Source organism: Mollisia scopiformis (genome assembly GCF_001500285.1).
Source record: "Mollisia scopiformis unplaced genomic scaffold LY89scaffold_2, whole genome shotgun sequence".
In the NCBI taxonomy this organism is placed as follows: Eukaryota; Fungi; Ascomycota; class Leotiomycetes; order Helotiales; family Mollisiaceae; genus Mollisia; species Mollisia scopiformis.
In genome coordinates this window covers 91,845-117,817 of record NW_017263582.1, presented here as the reverse complement: position 1 = coordinate 117,817, position 25,973 = coordinate 91,845, and the positions used below count along the sequence as shown (strand labels likewise).

The 25,973-nt window shown below is 48.5% G+C and overlaps 6 protein-coding genes across 6 annotated transcripts; 3 read left to right on the top strand and 3 right to left on the bottom strand.

Annotated features, from left to right (window-relative positions):
* Nucleotides 1–880: 880 nt before the first annotated feature.
* Nucleotides 881–4,992, bottom strand: LY89DRAFT_663455 (ankyrin; the record flags this gene model as incomplete). The annotated part of the gene is made up of 9 exons (XM_018212705.1): nt 881–2,483; nt 2,878–2,957; nt 3,060–3,579; nt 3,613–3,634; nt 3,685–3,928; nt 3,992–4,287; nt 4,452–4,491; nt 4,541–4,875; nt 4,947–4,992. 9 exons carry the CDS (start codon nt 4,990–4,992, stop codon nt 881–883), a joined length of 3,186 nt encoding a protein of 1,061 aa, XP_018077323.1.
* A 437-nt stretch (nt 4,993–5,429) lies between these two features.
* Nucleotides 5,430–11,284, top strand: LY89DRAFT_635037 (uncharacterized protein; the record flags this gene model as incomplete). The annotated part of the gene is made up of 3 exons (XM_018211420.1): nt 5,430–7,219; nt 7,391–8,348; nt 8,610–11,284. Exons 1-3 carry the CDS (start codon nt 5,480–5,482, stop codon nt 11,282–11,284), a joined length of 5,373 nt encoding a protein of 1,790 aa, XP_018077322.1. The 5' UTR covers nt 5,430–5,479.
* Nucleotides 11,285–11,351: 67 nt separating this feature from the next.
* Nucleotides 11,352–12,635, bottom strand: LY89DRAFT_605576 (putative carnitinyl-CoA dehydratase). Its single transcript, XM_018210400.1, has 2 exons — nt 12,072–12,635; nt 11,352–12,014 (listed from the first exon to the last, which is right to left on the bottom strand). The coding sequence occupies exons 1-2, from the start codon at nt 12,380–12,382 to the stop codon at nt 11,510–11,512; spliced, it is 816 nt and encodes a 271-aa protein (XP_018077321.1). The 5' UTR covers nt 12,383–12,635; the 3' UTR covers nt 11,352–11,509.
* Nucleotides 12,636–12,860: 225 nt separating this feature from the next.
* LY89DRAFT_574121 (UDP-Glycosyltransferase/glycogen phosphorylase) lies at nt 12,861–16,563 on the top strand (the record flags this gene model as incomplete). Its single annotated transcript, XM_018208722.1, has 6 exons — nt 12,861–13,035; nt 13,086–13,691; nt 13,742–14,391; nt 15,166–15,458; nt 15,506–15,740; nt 15,799–16,563. 6 exons carry the CDS (start codon nt 12,861–12,863, stop codon nt 16,561–16,563), a joined length of 2,724 nt encoding a protein of 907 aa, XP_018077320.1.
* A 908-nt stretch (nt 16,564–17,471) lies between these two features.
* Nucleotides 17,472–18,827, top strand: LY89DRAFT_776793 (uncharacterized protein; the record flags this gene model as incomplete). Its single annotated transcript, XM_018222079.1, has 3 exons — nt 17,472–18,009; nt 18,063–18,606; nt 18,673–18,827. The coding sequence occupies 3 exons, from the start codon at nt 17,472–17,474 to the stop codon at nt 18,797–18,799; spliced, it is 1,209 nt and encodes a 402-aa protein (XP_018077319.1). The 3' UTR covers nt 18,800–18,827.
* Nucleotides 18,828–21,748: 2,921 nt separating this feature from the next.
* On the bottom strand, nt 21,749–24,859 carry LY89DRAFT_162814 (kinesin-domain-containing protein). The gene is made up of 3 exons (XM_018205511.1): nt 24,472–24,859; nt 22,322–24,377; nt 21,749–22,256 (listed from the first exon to the last, which is right to left on the bottom strand). The coding sequence occupies exons 1-3, from the start codon at nt 24,719–24,721 to the stop codon at nt 22,082–22,084; spliced, it is 2,481 nt and encodes an 826-aa protein (XP_018077318.1). The 5' UTR covers nt 24,722–24,859; the 3' UTR covers nt 21,749–22,081.
* Nucleotides 24,860–25,973: the final 1,114 nt, after the last annotated feature.

Here is a 25,973-nt window from a genome sequence, read left to right as displayed (position 1 = left end):
CCGATTCACGTACCGACCACGCCATCCAATCCATTTCCCTCTGCCCATGCACCTCTCTAACCCAGCGAGACCGCCCCTCCTCCTCGTCCATCCAGGCTCACCCACACCCACAGTGCCTTCTAACCATATACCCTGCCTTCTTTATCAAGTGCTTTGTTTCTTTCCATCTGCGAGTCGTCTGGCAAAGAGGGGGAGCTATAATCCTCGAGCTTACGCTCTACAATAGGCCCCCGCCCTTCATGAAAACTCTGCTTCCGCCGGCCCCGAGGTGTCCTACCCCCCTAGTGTAGCTATAGCTGCTCAGACTGATGCGCAGAGTCGGCAGCGTACCTGGTTGCAAGTTAGGAAACTGAAAGGTTGGATGGTTTTGTTGGAACGGCGCAATTGGACTGTGCTATCTTGGTGCTCCCAGCGGATTCCCCAGACAGTTTTCCAATTGACCAACTTGAAATTTTTGGTACTGCCAAGAAGGTAGTCATTGTTGTCAACAAAATGTGAGCTTTTTACACCCCCTATATACACTCTGGCTATACTCAAAGGATGTAGGGACATCAACAACTGGTCGGAAGAGCAATTCCAGAAGGTGGTTGCAGGATTAGGACCGTGGGCAAAGGAGTAGGCTTTCACAGTATCCGTGAGATACAAATCTGTTATGTTAATTCTATACAGTGTTCCAATCATTCCTATATCGGCCACAAATGGTGATAATGTGGTCGAGACGTCATCTCACAGCTGGAAAAACGGGCATCCAACTCTCTTACAGGCACTTGATGTAGCGCTTCAGGGCTGATTACGAATTTCCTAGCGAGGTGGGAACCAGGATATGGGGAAATTGCAATTGGCTCTCTGTAACCATTATAATGCAAGGAACATATGATATCTATTCTCCAGCCTGTTCTAGGGCCTTCACAACATCTTTGTGCCGTGCGACATGTGATAGAGGTGTCCGGCCATCGTTGTCTTCGCTATCAATTTCAATACCCCTGACTCTCAGTAGTATCTGGACGACTTCTAGGTATCCGTAACCTGCTGCAAAAGAGAGCGCACTCCGCCCATTTCTGTCTTTCTTATTGACGTCCACCAGGCCCGAATCAAGAAGCACCTGGACAGTCCGAGGAGCTTGGCTAAAGAGCGCCCATGCCAACGGTGTCCAGCTGTCCACGTCCTCTTCATCGACCCCTTTCCGATCGTGCTTGATTAAGTACTCAATTACTTGATAATGACCACCCCGACAGGCCCAGGAGAGTGCATTTCGCCCGTCGTTATCCTTGATTGATGCATGGATACGTTGACTACGTCGGATAATCATAGTCGTTTCAAGATGCCCATTTCCCGCTGCCCACGACAGTGCAGTTCTGCCATGCCGATCAGGTTCATCAGCTCTCAGATGATCTAGGCTTAGAAGGTATTTGACGAGCTCCGGCTCGCCAGCCGAAGCGGCCCAAGAGAGGACATTCCGACCCGACTTGTCGACATGGTTTATGGGCATACGACCGTCGATGATCAGCAATTGGAGCACGTCCAAGTGATTTCCGCTGGTTGACCAGAAAAGAGGAGTCCACTGGTCGAAGTCTGCGATGTCAGGCTGGATTCGACTATGCCGTAGAAGCTCTCGAACGATTTCAACAAGGCCATTGCCAGCAGCAATGGAGAGGGGTGTCCGTCCTTGCATTGGAGCATGATTGACCCGATATTCATCGGACTCGCTAAGAAGCCCCTCCTCCTTTAACAGGCTCTTGACTACATTCAATCGATTGAACTGTACCGCAGCAGTGAGGGCAGTTTGCCCGTTGATGATGCTTATATCGGGACTGGCGCGCACTTCAAGGAGTTTGTCCACAACAGCATGATGTCCCATTCGAGCCCCCCAATAGATAGCACGACCTCCTAATTGGGGTTCAATATACATGCCCTCAGGCAAGAGTGAGTCTAAGGAAGTCAGGTGGCCAAAATAGCTTGCGGTCACAACGAGGACAAAATCTCTGGGAAACGCCAATTCTGTTTCAGCGTAGAGCCAGTAATATCGGAACCAATTCAATCCTTGACGACTGGTAACGTCCGATAATTCAATGACGGCATTACGAACGGTTTGTGGGCTTATCATGTAAGCTGATGAAAAGTGCTGTGCCCAGTGCCTCGCAGAATAGTCGTAAAAGGGGTGTTGAGTTTCAATAAATGCACACGCCTCTGCCTCTGTGGCTGAAGGGTCCCGAAATAGTGCATCTTCTCCCAAATCAACCATGTCCCAAAAGCTTAGGGCCTCTCCTTCCATAGATTTTGAGACTGGAGAAATGGGTGATTCTTCCACCTTGGTTTTTTGCTGGTCTTGAGAAACGAAGTCTCGTCGAAAGTCATCAAGTGACAGATATGATACGCAGGCTTGAGCTATGAGCATTTCGGCAACGAGACGCCGTAGAGAGCCGACAAGGGATTTTTGGTACGAGTTGCGAGAGTTTGAAGAAACTCCTTGAGTGATTGATGGACTAGATGAATTCGAGAATCCCAGATTATGATGAGTGGGCCCAGTACCCCCTCAATCGTTTCCTGGATGTTGGGCTGTAAGTCTTCTTCGAGGGCTGAGAGTACGCGATGATCTTGTATTGCGACCAAGATTCGCATTTCTTCTAATTCCAGAGGCCTTAAGCTTCCAACGAGAAAATGTAGCAATCTACTAGCGAGTGGTTGGTATTCTGCTGAGATTGCATGGAGGAAGCGCTCATATGTGGCTGTTAATGTTTGAGGCAACGTGTCGATTATGCGCTTGAAATCTTTTTGCGAAGCTAAAAAGCTTTTCTCGAGGAGATGAAGTACAAGAGTAACCCACAGAAAAGTACGATCCGCTTTAACATAGAGCGCATTCTCGAGGTATGATCTGACCTCTGGTTTGCACTGAGTTCGACGGGCGATACCTTCAACCTTGGTATGGACGAAAGTTGCAGGTCTTGCTGGATGTCATCCTGAGACAAATCGATTTCGAGGAGACTAGTAGTATGTTGACGACCCAACAGAGGACGGCTTGTAACTAAGAACTTGATGCTTGGGGACCTTGCTCTACTTACTTGTGAGTGGTTGATTAGATCGACAATATCTCGCAGAAATTCCTCCCTGGTTATCTGCTCACATTCGTCAATAGCGTCAATGAGGACGTTCAAAGGCCCGACTCGTTTATCCCTGGCAATGGCAATGAAGATTTTCCAGAGGCCATGAAAACTCTGGTCAAACTGCGGACCGGCAACATCGTAAGCAGCTTTAACATACTTGATCAAGGACCGTCGCCGCATCAGAAGCTGATGAATAAGGCTTCGGATGATCGCCCTACCATCTCTTTGCGTTTCAATCTTCTCGTCACAGAAGAAGTAGCACAGTGTTGTTGATCGTGAGTTGGGGGAATGATCTCCTGATCCCAGACACTCGAGCAGATAGGCAGAGAGAATCGTCTTTCCGCTGCCTGGGTAGCCAATTATCCACAGAAGGCAAGTTTTGTCTTGCATATTCCAGTCCAAATTTTTGTAATTTGACAGAATCCACTGACACGTTCCCTCAACTCGAGCAGGAAGCGATGATTTGTACTCGGCTGAGCTTGATAAGTTTTGAGTTAGTAGTGCAACGCACTTTCTCTCTGCATCAGTCAAAGCTGGTTGCTTCAGCTGTTTGCATAATGAAATAAGACTAAGAACTACGTACAGTGTACCGCCGAGGCTGTTGATGGGCTCGAAAACCCAGTATACACGTGTGGCATCTCTTTGTTCCCTTCCGTTACATCCTGGTTCTTCTTCGACTGTATTCCAGATAGCTGGATCGTAACTTCTCCTACAACTTGCTTATATCCTTCATCATCCCTGCTTGGAAATCGGCACATAGACATATGGTTCGCATTGATAGTTTGTACTGGTTCATTGCCAATCCTGGAAGAGAATGGCTCAACAACCTAGGACAATCACATTTATGAGCTAAAGATTATCACAAACGATATGATGCTAGAAGAGCTTACCTTTTCGTTCAACTTCAAATAATTTATACCAGCTATGCCCTTCGCTTCCTGAAATGTGATGACTTGGAATGGTCGTTCTTTGCAGTCATATATCTGGAGAAAAAGCTCGTGGATGAGCTCCAGTTCTGTGCTGTCAACTTGAAGCGCCCTTATATTCTTATCGGTAGTGTCGAATCCCGAGACAGAAGCCATCCTGCGAGCAACCTCCGCAATTCCAGCCTTATTGCTTCCAAAATGAGGAGTCCCAAGAAAAGTGATTGCAAAGGTGGAGGAATAAATGTCCAGCAGCATGGGTTCTGCGGAGGCGGCAGCGCGGCGAATTACCTATAAACCCGTCAACTGATCTGTCTATGGATGGATGGATGCAGCTCTTTGTCATGCACTAACATCTTTCACAATGATTCCTTTCATGAATCTACCTTTAGTTGCTCTGATCAACGATCCCATCGAGGGGACTTACCTCCGAGTGAATGCGCCACGAAAAGGATACTTCTCCCCGGCTGTGAAACGTCTTAGTACAGAGTCTTAGATTCCATGCAAACAACTCACACAATCTAATCTGGATCTTTTCAGTCCAGCTAGAAGATTCTGGGCATGGGCGGTTATATTGCTTTGATTGCTGGCGCCGCCAAAAAAGTGCGATACTTTTGAATCGTAGCCCCACGTAAGAATTCGAGAATTCGTACAATCTAGCGGGAGGAGGTCCAGTGGCCAAAAGACCTCTGCTGTTTCCCGCTTCTCCGTGTCCTTGTGGCCCGTTTTATGCTTCCGCGAGAACAGCTTCTTCAACGCCTTCTCAATCGGCTCACTTGACCCATATGGCGGCTGTCGTGGGTTGCTTTCGCAGGTCCAGGTCTTTCGAGGATGTCCTTGTAGTCCGTGGACTAAGACAATACTGCAAGCAGAGTCAATATGTAGTCCTAGCTTTCGCAGGGCGGGATAGGGGATGGTTTACTCTGCAATTGCGCCTTTTGGGTCGTAGAGAACGGAAATGCCGACATCACTGACTCGGAGCTTGGGATTTGATGAGTGAGATGATGCCTACTCCCAGTTCCCGTCAGTTCTTGGCTTGATGAACGTCGCGGACCTGGACCGTCAACATGCCATCCTGCTTCATTAGTGCGCAGTGACACGTTAGGATACTATCGTGTGGGTCAGGGGTATCATTGGTAGGAGGGGTAGAAACGTCGAGTGTTTGTTTCTATGGCAACACGGATCCCAGGGCCAAGGCTTAGCGCGACTTCAAGTTCACGAATTCGAGACAGACACCAAATCGAGTACAGCACTTCATCCACGCGTTGCCGACACGGAATTACTAACAATAGGCATATCATAATCAAAATTGTCATTCGACATCGAATCTCTATCGATTTTCGAGTTCCAGGATTTTAACGCGTACTCGAGTTTACCAAACAACAACAATTGTCGCCGCACGTATGGACTACAAATAGACTCCAAGGAACTTTTACAAATCTGCCGCCGCCAACAATGGATCACGCATGGCTGGATTCTCTCTCAGAGGACTGGGTCTCTCAACACCCTTCGTCTGGCTCACCAGCGCCCTCTCTACCTTCCATGGTTAACAGCATATCGTCCAGTACTCGCGCCACGTCGAGTCGCATTCCCAGATACAACCCACAGAAGCAAGCATGGACAGCTGCAAACGAAGGAGCGAATAGCCCATTGAGTGAACGAAGTCTCAATGAAAATAATGTGCCATTGTCACAACGATCGCAACGCCAGCCGTCAAAGCTCCGCGAAGTTACCAATGGAGACAGAGGCCGTAGATTATCTCGCACACTCTCGGCGTCCACTACTCATTCCGTTCAGTATCACACCGTACAGCACAAGTCGCATAGTCTTTCTCCGAGGAAAGATAGCCAGGAAACACCAGAGTGGAGGCGGCGACTTATACATGGCGAGGTGGCATATGGAGAGCAGCGTGATCTTTTCAGTGCAGCTGGCCTCGAAACAATTTTTCAACCACCACCAGCAAACTCGCCAACTAAGCTACCAACGCGAGAGGACGACGAAGATCACAGTGTCATGCCATCTAGCCCTCCTGTATTCGATTCTCAGGGCGTCAGTGTAGAAGGGGAGCATCATGAGGAGAGACCCGAGAGACATCAGCAACCACGAACAATGAAATACAGGTTAGCCGACTCAGATGGGAGCGAGTTCTCCGCAAATGATTTGAGCCGAGGTAGCAGCTTTCAGGTTACAGCTCGGTCAGTTCGAGGCAACGAAGAGATGGACATGCAATCAGAGCCCCCCTCGGAAATGGAATCGTCGGTCTTACAAGACCGAAATGTCACGAACTGGCCAAGCCGCACAGCGAGCGGCCAAAGTGATGTTCGTAACGAGGAACTCAGCCCAATTTTCATATCGAGACATAACACAATTGATGGCAAAATCGATTATGCAGCGCTGAATCTTCCTGCGGAGGAATTGCAGCGACGTCTCGAGAATATACGCGAGGAAAGTCCAGACCAATCTGTAGCAGATCAGCAAGATATTTCTGAGCAACAGGCCGATATGACCGTTGAGACAGAGGATTTCGCTCACAATGGCCGTTTCGTCAATCTTCGTAGAGGTGGCCAGTCTCAAGAAGGTTCTTTCCAGAGACGCATGTTGAGTCCATCGTCTCTCCCAGCCATCGACGAGTCAGCAATGTTACCAGAGGAATCCATGCAAGCGAGCACGCCAAAACATTTGTCGAACATAAAGAAAACCAGGTCGTCGAATGAGTATCAGAAGCTTCCACAAGCTCAAAATTCACCGCCAATACCCCAGACTCCATCCACGAGCCCAAACAAGCCTATCCAAAAGGAGCAGCAAAGCAGCTCCGGCAGTCCCTTGAAGCTATTCGGCACGTATGACACATTTACCAACCAGAAGCTCCTTCGCAGGCTGAGCCAATTTGAGGGTGATTTTGAAGATGCAGAATCTACAGGTCCTGAAAACAACGAAGACTTTGTGCCTCAATCCAGCGCAGATCGTATCTCTGAGAACAGTCAAGTTCAACAGCGTGCTTCAGCAAAGCTGAATAGCTTCGGTCAAGGAGACCTAGATGGCTTTCAGTTCAGCGAAGAGGTGTCGTACGACTCCAGCAGATCGCATGACCAGGATGAAGATAAGGAGAATATGTCTCTACCTTTGTTAGATCCCGAAAGTCGGAACACATTCAGGTTCCACCTCGAGCCTTCTCCTGCTCTTGAAGAGGAGGCTGTCGTGACCCGCCGCACAAAGCATACGACCTCGACCCTAACATCAAAGCACATTATCAGTGTACGTAAAACAAGGCCAGGAACAAGTAGTTCGGCAGGTTCGAATGATATGCATCCCTCTCGGAGACAGGAAGATTTACAGACTCCACGGAAACGCACTGGAGACTCGGAGGGGAAAAGACTTCAAAGAACACCATTGAAAGATCCAACGCCAAAACGCCGCCGAACATTGCAGAAATTCGAAAACGAGACGAGTGAAGAAGACGAGTCTCTTGCACTTGATTCTTTGCGGGAGACACACCAGCAAATGCAATCTGTTATTGGAAGGAAACGAAAGGATGCTAGGCACGGGGATGACCAGCAGGCAGCAAATCCAAAAGTGCTAGCTATGCGCCAGATACTTAGACCACGAACTCCAACACCCAGCCAGAGAAGTAGTCAACACGAGCGACCCCCTCTGGCGGAGATTGACCCATATCTTGAACAAGCAAGATTGCTACAGCTAGAGAAGATTGCCAAAATTCAAGCAGAACTCGATACGCCCAATGTTCTTAAATTTTCTACAGCGTTCGGCATCAGCCAGCAAATGCAAAATGAAAGTCGAAAGGGGTCGGTAACAACACAGGATTTCTTAGATGAAGCAAAGAAGATAATGGCCGGGATTCGCGACAAGGTTAGACCTCGAAGCGGGCTTACGAGTTTAGAAGAGTCGGAATCGGAGAATGATAAGAATCAATCTCCAGGAGTAGAGCATACGGAAGCCGGGCTCGAAGATTCGTATCAAGAGTCAACCAAAGAGCCATTTTCGAGACCTCCCAGTCGAGATGGAAAACCAATACCAAGGGTGCCTATGAAGCAAGAAGATCCCGTCCTTCTGGATCATCTCCGAAAGTATCAGGAAATGAGCGACGTTGACGGCATAATGGCTTCCTCCATGAAGTCGCTTGCCTTAGCTAAGGCTACGATTTCTGGCAGAGGAGCTGATCGTGTCTCCGAGGACGCCATTCCGCAACCATCTGACCAATTCCTAAATCAAGAGCATATTACCGAAAGTGACCCACCGAACATTCGGATATCTGAGAACCCTGACCCGCAAAGGAAGCGTAAGCATTCTACATCTTCGATACCAAGTGTTAGAGAGGGAGCAGACGCGGAATTTCCATCCCACGGCTCAAACTCGTCTTCTGGTCAATCTACTTCACGATCCATACCCACAGGCTCGTCGAGAGGCTCCGACTCTCGTAGAGTAATTCCGCCTCATACAGTCTCGCATTTGATACCTGAGCAGGTTGCAGGCATGATTTTCGACCGGGAAAAGAACATATGGGTCAAGAGAAAGAGTGTTAGTGCAGAGAGTAGAGGCCGAAACTTCCCCCCTTCAGATGAAACAGAGGATGATCCATTTGGAGACATTCCGGACTTATCTGTTGACGAGACTCAAGAGAGACAAAGAATCAAGTCTGTCAACGCGAAACGGAGAGAAGATGCCCGTGTCGCACAACAGCTCCAAGATGAGGAAGCACATACGGTTACATCAGGTTCTCAGCCAGTTTCCCAGGAGCAAGGGAATCCAACATCTTATCTCGACGGTCATGCTTCATCGGAGCCTTCTAAACTCACTCAGATGAGATCAAGCAGCGCTACGACTGAGCCCACTACGAGATTATCCTCATGGGGTGAAGAGAACAATCCCGCTCCGTCCGAGACTCTTCACCGAGCTGAGGTCGTTAAAGCACAGCACAAGATCGAGCGCATCGAGAGAAGAAAAGAAGTTGTTGAGGAAGTCGAGAAAGAGATCTCTATTCTTGAAGACCGCGTTGACCCTATAACTCCCTCGCGACGCCGGAACGTTACTATCACATTCTCATCTCCTGTTGCATCAGTAATTCGACCGACCATTTACGAAGATGAAAACAGCTCTCAACCTGAAGCAGAGTTCGCCAGCGATAGTGAAGATGATAGCAGTGAAGGAAGTGTTGTGGTCACCAAGAATCGCAACCGAAAGGCCACGACAACGATTCGTTCTGCTATGCGTAGTGCGACCCACCTACAGTCCCTTGGTGGTCACACATTCTCAACTCGTCCAGTATCTCGAATTGATGAGCGAGATGAGGACTCCACCAATGCGGAGAACGAGGTTCGAGACCGAAGTAGCATAAGTATCGTTGTTTCAGCCGCTGGCCCTTCAAGAAGAGAGGCAAGCATGATTCTGGCCACACCCCGCCCTAGTCACGAAATCGGGACCCTCACTCTGACACCACTCTCGGATTTTACTGTGCATCATGCAGATCAATCTCTAGGCCTTGATGTCAGCTATATGGCCCAGAACCAGCGGTATGTGATGGGCGACGAGAAGAAGCTGAAGAAGAAGACCCTCTCTCATTCGATCAAGACATTAATCGAAAAACTTACAGAAGTTGAGCCATACGAGCCATTCTGGGAGCATCTGAAGAGGTTGGACCTCAAGAACAAAGCATTAACCAATCTTCACAAACTCAACGAATTCTGCGGCGGACTGGAAGATGTTGACGTCTCCCACAACCGGCTCAGTCAACTTGAAGGCATTCCTACTACCACTCGACACCTTCGTGTTACTCACAACTGCCTGACTGAATTGACTGCTTGGGGTCATCTCAACAATCTTCAATATATTGACGTTTCGAATAATGATCTGGAATCGCTGTCAGCATTCAGGTTTCTTGCTCACCTTAGAGACCTGACAGCCGATAACAACAACATAACAAGCCTTGATGGAGTCGGCCAACTTGATGGGCTCTTAAAATTGAGCCTACGACGAAACTCGATTCGAGCCTGTGATTTTGCTGGTACCAAGCTGCAACGCCTTACAGAACTGGACTTAGCGAGTAATGAGATCAGTGACATTGGGAATATCCAAGAATTGCAAGGACTTACCACTCTCAATCTCGAAGACAACCGTCTTGCCGATCTGTCAACAGGTGGCTCGGATGCTGTATGGCCTCTAAGAGACCTAAGATTAAGTGGCAACGAGTTGACCACCATTAATGTTGCTCGATTTCCGAATTTGCGTCTCCTCTATCTTGATCGAAATCGTCTTGGCGATATTACCGGTCTGTCGCGCACGAGAAATCTCGAGACTCTTTCTATCCGGGAGCAAGCAGACGGCTCCATCCTCGATTTGTCCTTTCTCAACGAAATCGTCGAGGTTCGGAAGCTCTTTCTTTCTGGCAACTATTTGGGCACTTTCGAGCCCGAAGTAGAGTTCATGAATTTGCAATACCTAGAACTCGCCAACTGTGGGCTCAATTCCTTACCCAGTGATTTCGGCTTGATGGTAGCCAATGTTCGTGTCTTGAACTTGAATTTCAATGCTCTCAAAGACCTCAAACCACTCCTGGGAATTCGCCGCCTAAAGAAACTTCATTTGGCTGGGAACAGAATCTTGAGGCTGAGAACTACAGCGCGCGTCTTGCGGAATTTCCCATCTCTGACACTAGCTGACATCAGAGGCAATCCGCTTACTGTAGGCTTCTATCCCCCAATGGAAGAAACTAGGTTGGTTCTCTTAGGAGGCGACAATGATGCAGATGCCTCAGATCCATTCGTTCTTGGCAGGGCAGACCGAGATAGAGATGAGAAGTACGTACGAAGACTGGACATGCAAACTAGGATGCTGCGGCGAACGTTCGAGATACTTGTTTTGGGTGATTGTCCGCAACTGAGGATATTTGACGGCCTGGATGTTGACATGTCTGTGGTGGTCCGCAAGGACAGTACCTGGCAAGCACTAGTCAACGCTGGAGTCTTGCGTCTCCCATCTTTGGAAGGCTCGGCGCCCGCAGAACAGAGGGAGGATGATCTAGCACTCGAAGCTATCCACGAAGAACAAGCTGTAAGGAAGTCCTTTGGGAGCTCGACAGAGACTTGCGTGGAAACGTGTGCGGAGACTTATACGGAAGAGCGGATGGAAAAGACGGTCAGAACTCATGTTGAGATTTCGTCAAAGAGTTTGACCGAGGCGTCAGCTGCGACACGAGATGAGAAGGCGGTTGAAGAACGATGGCCAGCAGAGGATTCCTTTGCCTAGTCGGTATATCTCATGAGTGCGATGTGTGATGAGTTTGTTTTTATTGTACTGTAGTAGCATGGAGTTTGGAGGCAACGGCATTGGCATTGGGCTGGCGTTAACTGTACAATATCGAGACGCTTTAATGAGTGACGAATTGGCGTCAATGAGTCTGAGAATTATACAAGACAACTGAACCATGAAGTCTGTCCCAATGCAATATTCAGTCGTGATTCATATCCAATTCTATAGTTTAGCTTTTGATGCACTTCTCTCCCACTCAGCGACTTTCCTTACACCCTCTTCCTTCCTCTTCTCATCCTTCTCTAAATCTTCTTTATCCCTCTTCTCTTCTGTCTCGTACCCATCAATATATCCCAACGTCTCCCTAAACATCTCCGCCTTCAACAGCCCATAAACACCTGTCTTAGCTTTCTCACTCAACTTCCTTTCTCCAATAAACCTCGTCGTCTCGTCCAATCCTCCCAGCACATCGACAATACCGCTTTCCAATGCTTCCTTTGCGCTAAATCTCTTCGCTTCCAATACCATAGTTTTATACACTGCGGGTACGAGCTTTTGTCGGAATATAGAAGACATAGGAGGTTTGAGGGGAACGCCTAGATCAAGTTCGTTAAGGCAGAGGAACCCTCGACTGGGATTGAATACGCGGTAGTCGTGGTACATGGACAGCATGAAGCCCCCCGCGAATGCGTGGCCGTTTATTAAAGCGATGGTGGGCATGGGGTAACTGTGCGGATTATTGTTAGTACTTAGCAGAGATCATGAGAACATGTAGGAGACGTACGTCAATAATCTCTTGAACAGTGCAAATAGACTGTTGGGAAAGAATCTAGGTGTGGATGATGAATGCTCGAGATCAAGTCCATTGCTGTAGAATTTCTGGATGCCAGAAGTGGTGATTAGGACGCCATGTGGGTGGGAGAATTCTAATATGTCGAGAGCGAGTAGAAGGGTTTGGCAGAAGGGTGTTAGGAGTCGGTTGTCGGGTGGAGAGGTGAAGGTTAGGAGGTAGACTTTAAGAGATGGAGAAGTGCATGTTATTGTTCCGCCGGAGCTGTTGGGGATTGAGAGGGTGAAGAGTGGGTTGGACGACATTTTGGTGATTGTGATTCAAGATGAGGTTACTTGAAAATGATGAGGAAGAGTGAGGAAGCTGTCTTGATATTGTAGAAGCTCGGAGTGTCAGTGATCAAGATATGTTAGCTTGGGCCTCGGCTTGTCATGCTCGAGTAGCAGCAGGGTGGAATCCTATTCGTAGCATTCAATTTAAAGAATATAGTCTCCAAGACTCGTACTATCTAGTCCCAACATTATATGATCGTCGATGTCTGAAAGAAGTCCCGCACATTATATTTTACAGATACTAGAAGTTCTTTAATGCAGCTTGGCTAGACATTGAGGCCTTCACATGCAAGGATAGCGGGGAAGCTACAGTGGCGCCAGTGCAAGGCTCTGAGCTTCCTATCTTGGCATCAAGCCTTACGCGAAATCTGTCACCAGTGCAAATGGCCCGCACTGCTTCAGCTCGAGGATTTCCTCACCGTTCCCTTCTTTCGTGTTGAATATTTCAAAGATGGCGACAGCGGATAAGAAGAAGAACATAATCTTCTTTCACCCCGACCTGGGTATTGGAGGAGCAGAAAGGCTTATCATTGATGCTGCGGTGGGGCTGAAGAATCGTGGCCATAAGGTCATTATTTTCACCAGCCATTGCGATCCCAAACATTGCTTCGACGAAGCCAGAGATGGTGCTTAGACTCCCATCCATAGTCTTATGCCATATGCTAACCTGTTGCAGGCACGCTCGACGTCCGAGTTCGTGGGAACTGGTTAATTCCTCCATCCCTCTTCTCTCGATTCTCCATCATCTGCGCAATATTACGACAGTTCCATCTTATCCTCTGGACGTACTTTACATCCGAAATAACCTTATTGAACCCTGATGCTTTTGTTGTTGATCAGCTAAGTGCTGGTTTACCATGGCTAGCATACTTTTATCCTGAAACGAGAATATTGTTCTACTGTCATTTCCCAGACTTGCTATTGGCGCAAGGCAGATCAGCTTGGTGGAAGCGCATATACAGGATCCCTTTCGATTTTATCGAGCAATGGAGTATGAGTTTCGCAGATTCGGTGGCGGTCAATTCGGGATTCACAAAGGGTATCGTTGGACAGGTGTGGCCCGAACTAGCTACGAAGAAAGATTTGCAGATTGTTCATCCTTGTGTGGATGTCAGGCCGAAGAAGACGGAGAATATTGATGAACCTGTGGCTACGTGGCGCAATAAGAAGATCCTGTTGAGTATCAATCGGTTTGAGAGGAAGAAGGATATTGGACTGGCGATCAATGCTTATGCTGGTCTTGGAAAGAACGGCAGAGAAGGGTCGAGATTGGTCTGTGCAGGTATGTACATTATTGTTCGCCGAGACAACATGAGATTGACCGACATTTAGGTGGCTACGATCATCGTGTCCAGGAGAATGTCCTCTACCATAAGGAACTCGTCAGCCTTGCTGAGTCTCTGGGCCTGAAGACCGCAACGACAAAGACGATCGTCACCGCATTGAATGTCCCAGATGACATAGATGTGCTGTTCCTCCTCTCAGTACCCAACACTTTGAAAGAGATGTTGCTTAATTCGGCTTGTCTCCTTGTTTACACACCATCCAACGAGCATTTTGGAATAGTGCCTCTTGAGGCAATGTTGGCTGGTGTGCCGGTTTTGGCAGCAAATTCAGGAGGCCCATTAGAAACTGTCCTAGACGGCAAGACGGGATGGCTAATCGATCCTACGCACCTCGAGCGCTGGACAGCAACTATGGACAAAGTACTACACAATATGTCCGATGCTGATCTCAAGAAGATGGGTGCAGCGGGTGCTCAAAGAGTAAAGAAGGAATTCTCAGACACTAAGATGGCAGAGAGACTCGATTCCATCATCTCGGGGATGGCTAGATCTAATCGACGGAGTGCTCAAGAGCTTTCGTCTTTCGTGATGACCCTAGGGGTCATCCTTCTCGATATCACCTACTACTACGCATTGCAGAACAAGCATATCAAAAGAAAATTGGGGAAGCTTCTGTTGCCACCTTTTGCACTCACGGTTTTATCGGTCTTATCTTGGGTTGCATATTTGGCTGTAGGATATTCGTCAAAACAGAAAGAGAGAAAACGAACCCAGCCACGAGATAAAGCTCGTTGAAGATAAGAAGAATGAATACCAATCATTAAGCACATGCATGTGCATGTGCAGCTCCTGAGCAAGTTTCAATGCCCATGATGACGCTAATATGCGGCCCAGTTATTACTATGTGTAACAATATTGATAGTTCAATATGATCTTCAATTGGGCCGATGGACTGACACAGTCTTGTTTGACGAATTCATGAGGAATCGAGGACGACTTGCCAGCTGCAGATCCCTGCCGCGAACGGCCCTCTTGCAAAGCGAGCCCCTGAACCTCATTACCGAAACTCTAACATTCACCAGACGATAATTACCGTCACAATATCGCTATAACTCGTTCGAACTGTACAGACTTCTCGTGAGTATGCGTCAACTTGCACAAGTTGATGTCCAATTGAAGCATCACGTGATAGTGAACATGTCCTAATCACCATATTTTAGCGTAATTAACTCAAAATTCTGCAAGCTCTCACTATCGATTCTTAACACAACACAACTTGGTATACCAGCTACCCCGCAGATAATCAAACGGCCAATGGGTCGGTCCCGAAGCTCCACGTCCTGATAACTGAAGCAGAAGCAAGAGTACGCGTTCACAAACGTAACCAATCGGGACCCCACACTTGTTGCATGTCTCACTGGAAACGATCACCGACATCTACGAATTGGAACAAATTCCCCCAATTCCAAGCAACAAACCATGGTTCTTCTAATAAGTAGACCGCCCGTAAGGGGGTCTACTAGACAGATCTCTCTTCTTGTGAAAAATCTGAGGCAATTGCGTGATCCTTCAAGGTGTTTTTCTAGGACTTTTTCGACTGAAATGAGTACCTCTCCGAAGTACGAGGCTGTGGTTGTTGGGGCTGGGCCAGCAGGGGTGGCGGCTGTAGGGAATCTATTGGAACAGAAGAAAGAGCCGATCCTGTGGGTTGATGATGTGATGAAGGGTGGGAGACTGAATAAGTATTATCGGGAGGTCCCCAGGTATGTACCCCCTAAGATTCACGTGATCTGGTGTTGATTGTGTGCAGTAATACGAGAGTCAAGAGGTTTATGTCCTATGCTGAGGGTGTGAAAGCTTTTCGAGACGTAGCGAAGGAAACGCCGAAGCCAAATGCGTATACTCATCTGAAGGATCTCGATCAAGAGGCTACTTGCCATATTGCCGAAGCAGCGGATCTATGTATTATGCTTACTGAAGGGCTAGATGAGTCGAAGGGGGTGCATAAGCATCTTGGCAAGGTATCAAATGCATCGTGGTCAGATGTTAGTATTTTCCCTTCTCAAACCATAAAACGTTGAATTGTTTGCTGACTATTCACAGTCTGGCAAATGGAGCATCAAAGTCAAATCATCAGCAGAAGCTCCCTCTACCGTCTCTAGTAATATGCTCGTCCTCTGTACCGGCTCCTCACCCACGACCGGACTGCTGCCCGTCTCCCATCTTGAAGAAATTGGACTCGACCCTGCCCTCAACCCACCTCTCCTCTCCAGAATTCTGTCGAAAGACTCCCCTTTGACTATTGCTGTCATCGGTGCCTCTCACAGCGCAATTCTCGTCCTTAGAAATCTCTATTACCTCGCTAGTTCCACCCACCCATCTCTCCTCATAAAATGGTTCACTCGCCACCCTTTGCGCTACGCCGAAGAACGGGGGGACTGGATCTATCGTGACAATACTGGACTCAAAGGCGACGTCGCAGTCTGGGCCCAGGAAAATCTCGAGGAAGATAGATTACCGAGTTCAGACGTCAGTAAGTATCTCGAGAAAGTCTCAACGACAAGAGAGCGAGAGCTGGAAGATTACGTGGTGCATTTGAAAGATTGTACGCATGTCGTGCAAGCAATTGGCTTTCATGCGGATGAGATCCCCATTCTGGATAGAGAGGGAGAAAAGCTGCAACTCAAATTCAATCATCAAACTGGCGGGTTTGAAGATCCTGATGGGAAGCAGATCAAAGGGTTGTATGGTGCTGGGATTGCGTTTCCGGAGCAAGTTACTGATCCGGAGGGCAATGTGGATTATGCTGTTGGATTAGCAAAGTTTATGAAGTTTCTGACGAGAGTGGTTCCGAAGTGGACTTCTTGAAGGATGAGCTGATTAGATGCATTTAGTAGGCGTTTTGTTTGATGGGCGCGGCATAGATTGATATCCGATTATGCGATTGAGCTTAGAACATGAAGGTAGATGATTGAATTATCCAAATAGAGAACTCTGGATGCGTCATCTTGTCTCGTTATATAATCAATGCACATCTTCCTTGTTTGGCTTGGTCTGAACTTGACACTGATATGAACAGCAGGAACACTAGCGTGTGCTCAGAGGACTACCCAATTGCTCTACTTTTGGAGTTCGAGTTATTAGAAGCATTGCTCTTCAGCAAACAAATTCATCGAAGCCGGATTTCTTAGAAAGAACATATCCTTCCCTCAACACAATCCATGTGGGGTATATCTCAAGGTGGGGCTTTTGAAAGAAGTCACAGGTATCCAGAAGTATACACATTATATTGTTTGCAGACACCGTCATTCAACATCGGGAAAAGGGAAGTGCCGAAGCAAGACGTCGAGATTAAGTACGCGAGGCCACAGATTACATCCGTAACTTGAAACAGCATATCGACTGCACGACGTCCACATAGAGTTGTTCCGCGCCAGTGCATGGGCATCTACGACTAAAGTCCTCTGGCTGAAAGAAATGTTCCGAACGCCTCTGTGGAGAACCCTGCTGAGGTTCTGATAGAGTGGCTGAATCGGGCATATCAACCATTCCTAGGATGAATGGGATGTATAGCGATGGATCAACGTTACCTGACGAATATCCGATGGACGATGCTGGACTGCGGACTATCTGGTGTCGGCTGAGCGCGGTGCTCGGCTCTGGTAATGAATGGTAGGTATCTTCCAGACATCTGAACTGTTTCCAACTGTGACTGTCTTTTCATCTGAATTTCTGTGTCCTCCCCGTGTGAAACGAGTTCGACGCTCGCGGTCAACATGTATTCCCTGTATTTCACTGCGGCTCTTGCAATCCTGCCAACGATTATTCTAGCAGCACCACATAACATCTCATGTCCTGCGACACCTTCACCACTTCCTAAGGAAGCCAGCTTCGATGTAGTGTCCACGCTGCCAGATCCATTCCTGTACCTCGATGGCAAGACTCGTGTCAAGACCAAGGAAGAATGGTTTGCCTGTCGTCAACCGGAGATCATGCATTTCCTGGAAGAGTATCAGTATGGATACTATCCAGATCATTCGCTGGAGACTGTGACCGCCACAAGATCAGGAAAGACTGTGAATGTTGTGGTTGCAGTCGGGTCCACGAAGGCAACAATCGCTGCCACGGTCAATCTTCCAACTGGAGCATCTGCGTCTAGTCCTGTTCCAGTAGTTATCTCGATTGGCGGAATGGACAATGCTGCGTATCTTGCAAAAGGAATTGCTGTTGTCACTTTTGATTATTCAGCCGTTGCATCTGACAGCAACAGCAAGACCGGATCTTTCTGGACAGTCTATAAGGGCAGAGATGTTGGTGAGACGCTCCTTCGGTGACTGATGGTATTTCTATGCTGACCGATAACGCAGGAACCCTCCTCGCATGGGCGTGGGGCTTCCATCGAGTTCTTGATGGTTTGATAATCGCAGCACCGGAAATCGATTCTAAGAGAGTTGGAGTGACAGGCTGTTCGCGTCTTGGGAAAGCTGCCCTTGCAGCAGGACTATTTGATCAACGAATAACCGTCACCATGCCGATGAGCAGTGGAGTACAAGGACTTGGACCCTATCGATATCACGCATTGAGCGGACAAGATGAGACGCTAGAGAACTCCAAGTCAGGTGCCCCATGGTGGAGTGATAGCACTCTTGGGACTTTCGTGAATAATTCTGAACGGCTGCCCTATGATGCCCATACCATTGCTGCAGCTATTGCACCGAGGGCCTTGATCATAGACCAGGGTCGATCTGATCCGTATACCAACAGCAAGGGTACAGCTATTGTGGTATATCCAGCGGTGAAGTTGGTGTACGACTTCGTTGGACTAAATGGTACAACCTTGGGAGCAGGACAGCCGAAGAGCCAGATCGGGATGGCTCTGAGAGACGGAGGACATTGTGATAATTCTGGATAGTAAGTTTGTCTCTGTTTCAATCAAAGGCATCTTGGGCTCTTGAAAGTAAAAGCTGACTCTCTCAGCTCAAATGTCCTGCCCTTCGTCCAAGAAGTGTTTTTCGGTACTGCAACCACCAGAAACTATGATGATCTTACCCCTTGGACGGCAATGACAACTGCATATCCATGGTCGACGAGCATTCCATCATAGAAGAGGAACAGAATTATATATCGAAATCGCAGCTGGAAAATCCGGGCTAAAGGTATATTGTACATAGTTGCTGAATGACACCAAGAGAGCCTGTGCGCTCTTGGTGTATTGCAATAAAATAAAAAGTCTTTCGGGATGTCTCAAAATGACATGCAGCTGGGAACTTGGTCCTGTAATGAATAGAGTCAGCTTCCGAATCGCACATGAAGTAGATGCTATCACGAGGCACTAAGAGAAAACGTGGCTAGTAGGGGGGACGTCTCTCTATTGTGTCTGTATGTCTCGTATCCAGATCCCATTTTCTACTGCAGTTCGTGCTTATCTAGCCAGGCCAGCACAAGAAGCAACGGCAGCAAACAGGAATCATTAGGTTCTCTCATCTACCTCCCATGTTCATCTTTCAAATTTCTTGTCACCATCAACCATGCTTTCTCCAATCCTCGTCCATTTACGCATCCTTCTTCCTCCAAATACAACCTCTCGAAAGGAACCGCCGAAATCAGAATAATTAGGCCAGCCTCGCGCTGCCAAGCGAAAGCCAAGCCAAGCGCCAGAACACCAGCGAAAATGTGGTATCTCGTGAAAGTATGCGCGCAACGTAACAAGATTACAAAGATGAGGAATATGGTCCAAGCAGACATCCGCCAGTTTTGCCCAGATCCCTCGTCGCGTATAGGTTTTCTAGAAGTATGTGCTGGAAAGGGGGAAAACAAATGAAACATAACAAATCATAAAGGCCGTTGAATAGAATTAGTCGTAGGCAAATAGCGAAGGTGCAAGAAGTCGTAAATCGGATCAACTCGAATGTTTTAAAAACAATTCAAGCTGCCCTTCTTCTTCTTCTGCTTGCTGATGGCGTTCATCCTCTCTTCAAGGTGGGCTCGAGCAACTTCTGCATCACGTCGCTTCTTTCGCTCCTCCTCGACTTGTTGCATACTATATCTGTTCTCCTTATCCATGCCGCTTGTCCTCTCTCTCTCCTTGGATTCTTTCAGCTCCATTTCGAGATCGGCTGCACGTCGTCTCCAAGCATTTACTTCATCCTTCATCTTGTTGCTTTGTCTTTCAAGGTCTGTCAGAGCTTCCTCGAGAGTAGTGGTAAGTTGCTTCTCGGCAAACAGATGCTTTTCAATGGTTCGAATGCGAGCTTCTTGATCTTCTTGGATTTGGCTGACAGCAAGATCCTTGCTGCTAGGTCTGTTGGATTGGGTAGGTGTCTGAGGAACTGGTATGGAAGCTGCATGACCAGTTGGGGATATTGAGGCTCCGATACTTCCAGGGAGGGGAGGCAATGGGATTGCTGGGGGAGGTGATGGTAAGGATGCGACAGAGGCAGATTTCCTCAGATGCGAGTTCGTCGAGTTCGAACGCTTGGGTTCGTTTTGGGTCTCGTCAAACTTAGCCTAGGAAAAGTTAGAAAAGTATTCAGGGTCAGAAAGAGGGTTAGTGCTCACCTGGAGGCTGGCGTATTCTTCCTTGATAGCCTCAAGCTCGGTTTGGACACGGGCATGAGCAGCATTGGCTTCCTCAAGCTGGGCATTGCGTTCAGTCTGTAGAGTGGAAAGACGATTGTTGGCGATCTGATGCTGATCGAAGTTTGAAGCCAGTTGGTCTTCAAGCTCTTCGACTAGTCGAGAATTCTTCTTGTTCTTCGTCTCAAGGTCAGTCATCTCTTTCTTCAATGCTGCCAGCTGCTCAGCTACAGTAGCGTTCTCGTCCTTCAACCTAGCACCATCGGCGGTCTGAAGCAGTAAGCCTGCAAGCTCAGCCTTGACTGTTTCAAGCTCCTTCATGATGGTGTCATTAATTGCAGAAAGCTCAACAACATGTTGCTCGAATTCGTTGCTCTTCTTCGTCTCTTCGGCCAAAGCTTTCTGATCGGCCAGGAGGTCAGTGATCCGCTCTTGCAGCTTTTCGGTACTGACATCTAGCCCAAGAGCAAAGGCAACTTGAGTAGCAATCTTGGTAAGATCGTCACGTGCTTCGGCAAGCTCGGTTTGAAGCTCCTGTATGCTTTGCTGGTGCTTAGAGACTAGCTCAGCCGTACGAGCTTCGTGATCGGCAGTTGTGCTTGATTTAAGCTCTTCTAGCTCCTTGGCGTGGTTTTCATGTAGAAGATTCAGGCCATCTTGGTGAGTCTTGACGATTGTCTCATGCTCGGAGATTTGTTGCTCAAGTCTAGTAATGAGTGCCTTATGCCCATCGATCTCGGCGGCTGAAAGGTCTTTAGACTTGGTCATCTCATCCAGCTGGTCACGAGAGGCGGCATGTGCTTGCTCAAGTTCAGCAACACGAGAACTGTTAGCTGTAAGAGCAGCCTTGTGCTCGTCGATCTCTTTCTGAAGGCTGCTAAGGAGTGCATTCTCATCGCCTGTATCCCTGACTTTCTGTTGCTCGGTGATGTTGGTAAGTTGTCGTTCAAGGTCAGAGATATTCGCCCGAAGATTGTTCTCGGAAGCTTCCATAGACTTGAGAGCAGTTTGGTGCCTCTCCTCCCAATTAGCAAGCTGTGCTTCCAATTCCACAACTTTCTTGTCTTGGATTTCCTGCTGGCTCTCGTGTTCAGCACGGGTTTTGTCGCCATCAGTAGCAGCAGTCGTGTGTGCCTCGATGACATTTCGCAAGCTCTCTAATTCAGTTGACAGCTCCTGCTCTCGGGCTGCGTGGGCCTCATGAAGGGCCCTGATTTGGTTCTCGCTTTGCATAAGCTGCTCTCGCATGGTAGCAACTACTGACATGTCCATCGGAGATGACTTCATGCTTGATCGTTCACGCGTAAGGCCGGAGATTATCGTCATCTTCGTTTCCATTTCCTTCTTCACTGAAGTGATTTCCGATTCCAGTTCTTGGACACGTTCAGAGCGGGAATGCAACTCGTGCATGGCAGTATTAAGGTTGAGCTCGAAGTTAGCCATGAGATCTGGGCTCGACTCGAAATTCTCAGTCGCAATGTTTCGTAGAGAGGCGAAGGCCCTATGTGCTTTATCGACCATCATGACCGTTTGACTTGACTTCCGTCGAATGACAGGGGTGGTTGAGCGTGGTGACGAAGCTTCAACCATCTTTGCTTTGGATACTTCTGTCTTAAGCTCCTCAACGAGATCCAGAGCATCCATGTGTTGTTCTTCTAGTTGAGCATATCTCTCGGCCAACAACTGCTGAGCTTGCTCCTTCTCTGCTGCAAGTTTGCGCAGATTGTCTACCTCCACCGCTATCGTCTCGTCATTGGCCACTTCCTTCGTGACATCCCCAGACTCCGACTTCTTGATCGCGGCTTCAGCATCAGAGAGTTCCATAGTACTGGGTAACTCCCCAGCTGAGGACAATTCCGATGAGAGCGATCGCGAGGATGAATAATGTCCTCCATCCTTTAGCTCGTTCACCCTCGCGTCTGCTAAAAAAGAAGTGGGCCCTGTCTCGATCGGTGATGATATAGACAAGATTGAATCGCGGGGGCCTGGATGACGGGCTTCGTCAACAGCGTCCTGAAGCTCGGCCAAGGTGCGGAGCGCCTCCTCATACTTAGCGGAGAGAAGGTCAAATTCGTTGATGGTAGACTCGTGTTCTACACGAAGGTCGAAAAGTTCTTGAGTGACATTCTCAAGCTTGTCTTCTACGAATTTCGACTGAGCAGGGCTTTGAGGGGGATAATGGTTTCCTGCAGGCTCCAGAGAGTTCTTCGCATCCTCGGCTTCTATCGACTCTCCATTGTCGACAGGTCCATCCGCCTCTGTGCGGTGTACCTCCTCGGAACTGACAGCAGGAGCAACATCATCCTCTCCCTCTTCAGTCTCAAGAATGACGTCTTTGTGGCTGCGCCTGCTGGCAAGGCTTTGCTGTCGAGAGTGATCGAATATAGCACGCTTACCATTAACGCCGGCTTCAACTTCTGCGTTCTTGCCATCCTGCTGAATGTGATCCAATTCGTAAAGCAGGTTGTCAAGTTTGCCTAAGCTACGTTGACGTTCCACCACATGCTCTAAGCGATCAATCTCTCGTTGCATAAGCTCGGCATCTTGATCCGCTTCCGCTAGACGCTCCTCGAGAGTAGAGATGTAGTCTTCGCAGGACGCCTCGTTTTCACGGACACGAGCAATTTCCTTCCGAAGTTCCATCACGATTGCTGAATTCTTCTCCTCGCCAGACGTGTGCCCATCAAGTTTAGCTTCAAGGTCATGAAGATAGTTTTCGGTGCTTGATTCACGATCAATCAATTTCTGTAAGCGAGATTGAAGTTGTTGGTTCATAGTTTCGACATATGCACACTTCGTTTCTTTCTCAAGCAGGGTTGTCTCGCAATTTGACAGCGATGACCGTGTGCTCGAGAGAGATTGCTCGAGAGTCTGAATCGTCTTTTCGTATTCGAGCACGACCTGCTCCACAGCTTCGGCAAATGAGTTGGAGCGCTTCAATCGTTCAGTTGCACTGTCGCCCAAAGTATCTTCGAACGCTTGATTGTCAGCAAGCTCGCTATCCCGTGCCTTTGCCATCTCCGAAATAAGTTTTGCATGGCGCTGACTGAGGGCTGTGTAGTTTTCTTGAGTATCGAGGAGTTGGTTCTGTAGTTCCACTTCCCGTTCGTTCTGTCGCTCGGGCCTCTCAGTGGTTGCATGACTGCGGCGATCGCCTCCGCGCTCGGTGCTCCGGATCTGCTCTCGAAGGAAGGCTACTTCTGCCTTCAGACGCTCAATCAGCGCATGCTTGTCACTCTCATCTGACACCTGCTGAATTCTCGGCTTGCTCTGAATTGCACGGGCCCGCTGTGCGTACTGCACTGTATTCAAGGTCTCGCTGAGGTGGAACTCAGCTGGCGTTACACACGCAATCATATACGTAATGGCGTTCCCTCCCAATGAATCTTGGAGAAGTCTTGTGAGTTTTGAGTCGCGATATGAGACGTGAGAACCGGCCTGGCGAGAGGAGAGCTGAGAAATGACTTTCCCCAGACTTGCGAGACCTGCGTTGATTGATATACCCTCCTTCGCACGTTCACCCTGTGCCCCGGTATTCTTGAGTCTTTCACTACCTGCTAAATCGACGAAGTGCAACTTGCTGTCAATTGTGACCATGGTATCTGCTCCGGTCATTGCTTCCAGAGGAACTGAGAATCGTTTCTGCTCTGCACCCTGAGCAGTCTGGTACTTGCTCTTGCGCTGCACAAGGTTTAGACTGAACACAGCATGTGATCGTGAGGACTTCGCATTGATGGCGGTCGAGTCGGTTTGTCGGATCATGGAACCAAAGTTCAGGGCATTCATTAAATCTTCTACTGAGTTGATCTCAACTTGGTGCAGCCCCGTCAAAAGTATGTGTCCCTTGACGTCTTCTCGAATCGTTACACTGCCCCTCTCACCAAAAGGTACACCTTCGGGGACCAGAAGATCGCGAAGTTGTTCGTTGTAAATCTCAACATAGGTTGCCTTCAGTGTCCAGTTCTTCTCGACATTCCTCGACATCATAGCAGCAGAGTTGGCTGAGTATCTGGTAGGTGTTCGTAATCCAGACATGGAGTTCCGGTTGTTCGGCTTGGGACCTTCGAGTTTCTCGAATAGTGCTGTAGCAGCACGTGGGATAACACCTAGTACAGCAGTCATGTTAGCTTCCGTATATTGCAACCTAGGATGTGACACCAAATGCCACTCAAGGATCGTGATTGTGACAGATGAACTTACCCATAACTTCCAGGTTACCCTGCTCTAAAGGTCCTGAAGTTCCCATCGTATAAGACTTTCCAGCACCAGATTGGCCGTATGCCAACATGGAAACGTTGTATCCTTGTACGAATGAATTCGTGCTTTCGACGAGATACTCCCAAATTCCCTCTTGACTGACATCCTCGTCGAACACTTTGTCGAAAACGAAAAGTTTCCGCCCCTGAGGAGAATCGATAGCCAGACTTGTGGGCGAGGTTACTTGGACCATAGAACGTTGAAATCGCTGTGGAATCAGTTCAAATCCGGGATCTGATGGCTTAAGTGGAGGCCGCACGCGAACGGCTGCATATGGCAAATCAGTATGTCTCTGAGTGTTAGAGATGATTTGTGATATCTCTTACCAACTTTGACAGAAGTTTTGCCATCCTCGTCTGAGGCTCTACTGCCTCCGCCGGTCTTGCTCGTCATACTCATGCGGCTGTTTGTCCTGGGAGGTCGCATCATTGCGCTCACCGGCCGAGGAGGGATGCCCGAAGGCGATCCTGGCGGAGAGCTTGCCATGGCTCTGCTGTAAACTTCGTTGCGACAAAATGTGGTGGTGATAATGACGGAGTTGTGTGATGGTGGGAAGTCGGAATGGTGGTCAGATCGATTATTCGTGTAGTCTCGCAGATAAAAAAGTAAAGTTTACAACGCTGCTGTCATGTCGCAGAAGAGTAAATCGGGTGTTGATAGCAGCGACGGGTCTCAGGTGTCTCCTTTTTCCAGCATTACCCCAGCGAAATCCAAGGGCAAGTCAGCAACGCGTCGCTACGACCTTGCAACCGAGCGCTTGATTCGCCGACGGTCTGTTTGTGTATTATTGTATTGATTGCTGCGATAATAGCAACAGAGTTCTTTCTGGAGCCGGATATGCGCGTTGCCGGGGGCGCGTCGGAAGACCACAGGATCGATCTGATGCTGGACGATAAAGAAGAAGAAGAGGACGACGAGACGCAGATGCAGACGGACGAGATGATGGCGACCGCAAAAGACGCACCGACGTTCAGAATTCTCTCCCCTGGTTATTGACTCCCTTGCGACCTGGGAGGACGGGACGGGACTCTCGACTACTGGACTCCTGGACTACTGGACGTGCTGCACGTTGCAGCGGAATAAAAGGAGGCCGCTAAACTCTTCTCGGTAATTCTGCCCACGACTAACCGAATCCGTGACCATCTCCCCTCACGGCACCGCGCTGTGCCTGACATTGGCTTCCACCACCACCACACCAATTCTGTTCAGGGGCGATCACCGCCCAGACAAATCACCATCGTACCTTTGCAACATGCAATCATATAGGCTTGATGTGAGCAAGGTATTCATTTACTCATTATTCAAATGTTGATCTCGGCCTTAAAACGACACGATACGACTCCACCAGTACAGTAACACAACACCTCTGAGGCAGTCTCCCGCACACGACTCAGGCGTCTGTCTCTACACTGATCCACTGTGTTACTCTGATGGAGACAGAAACT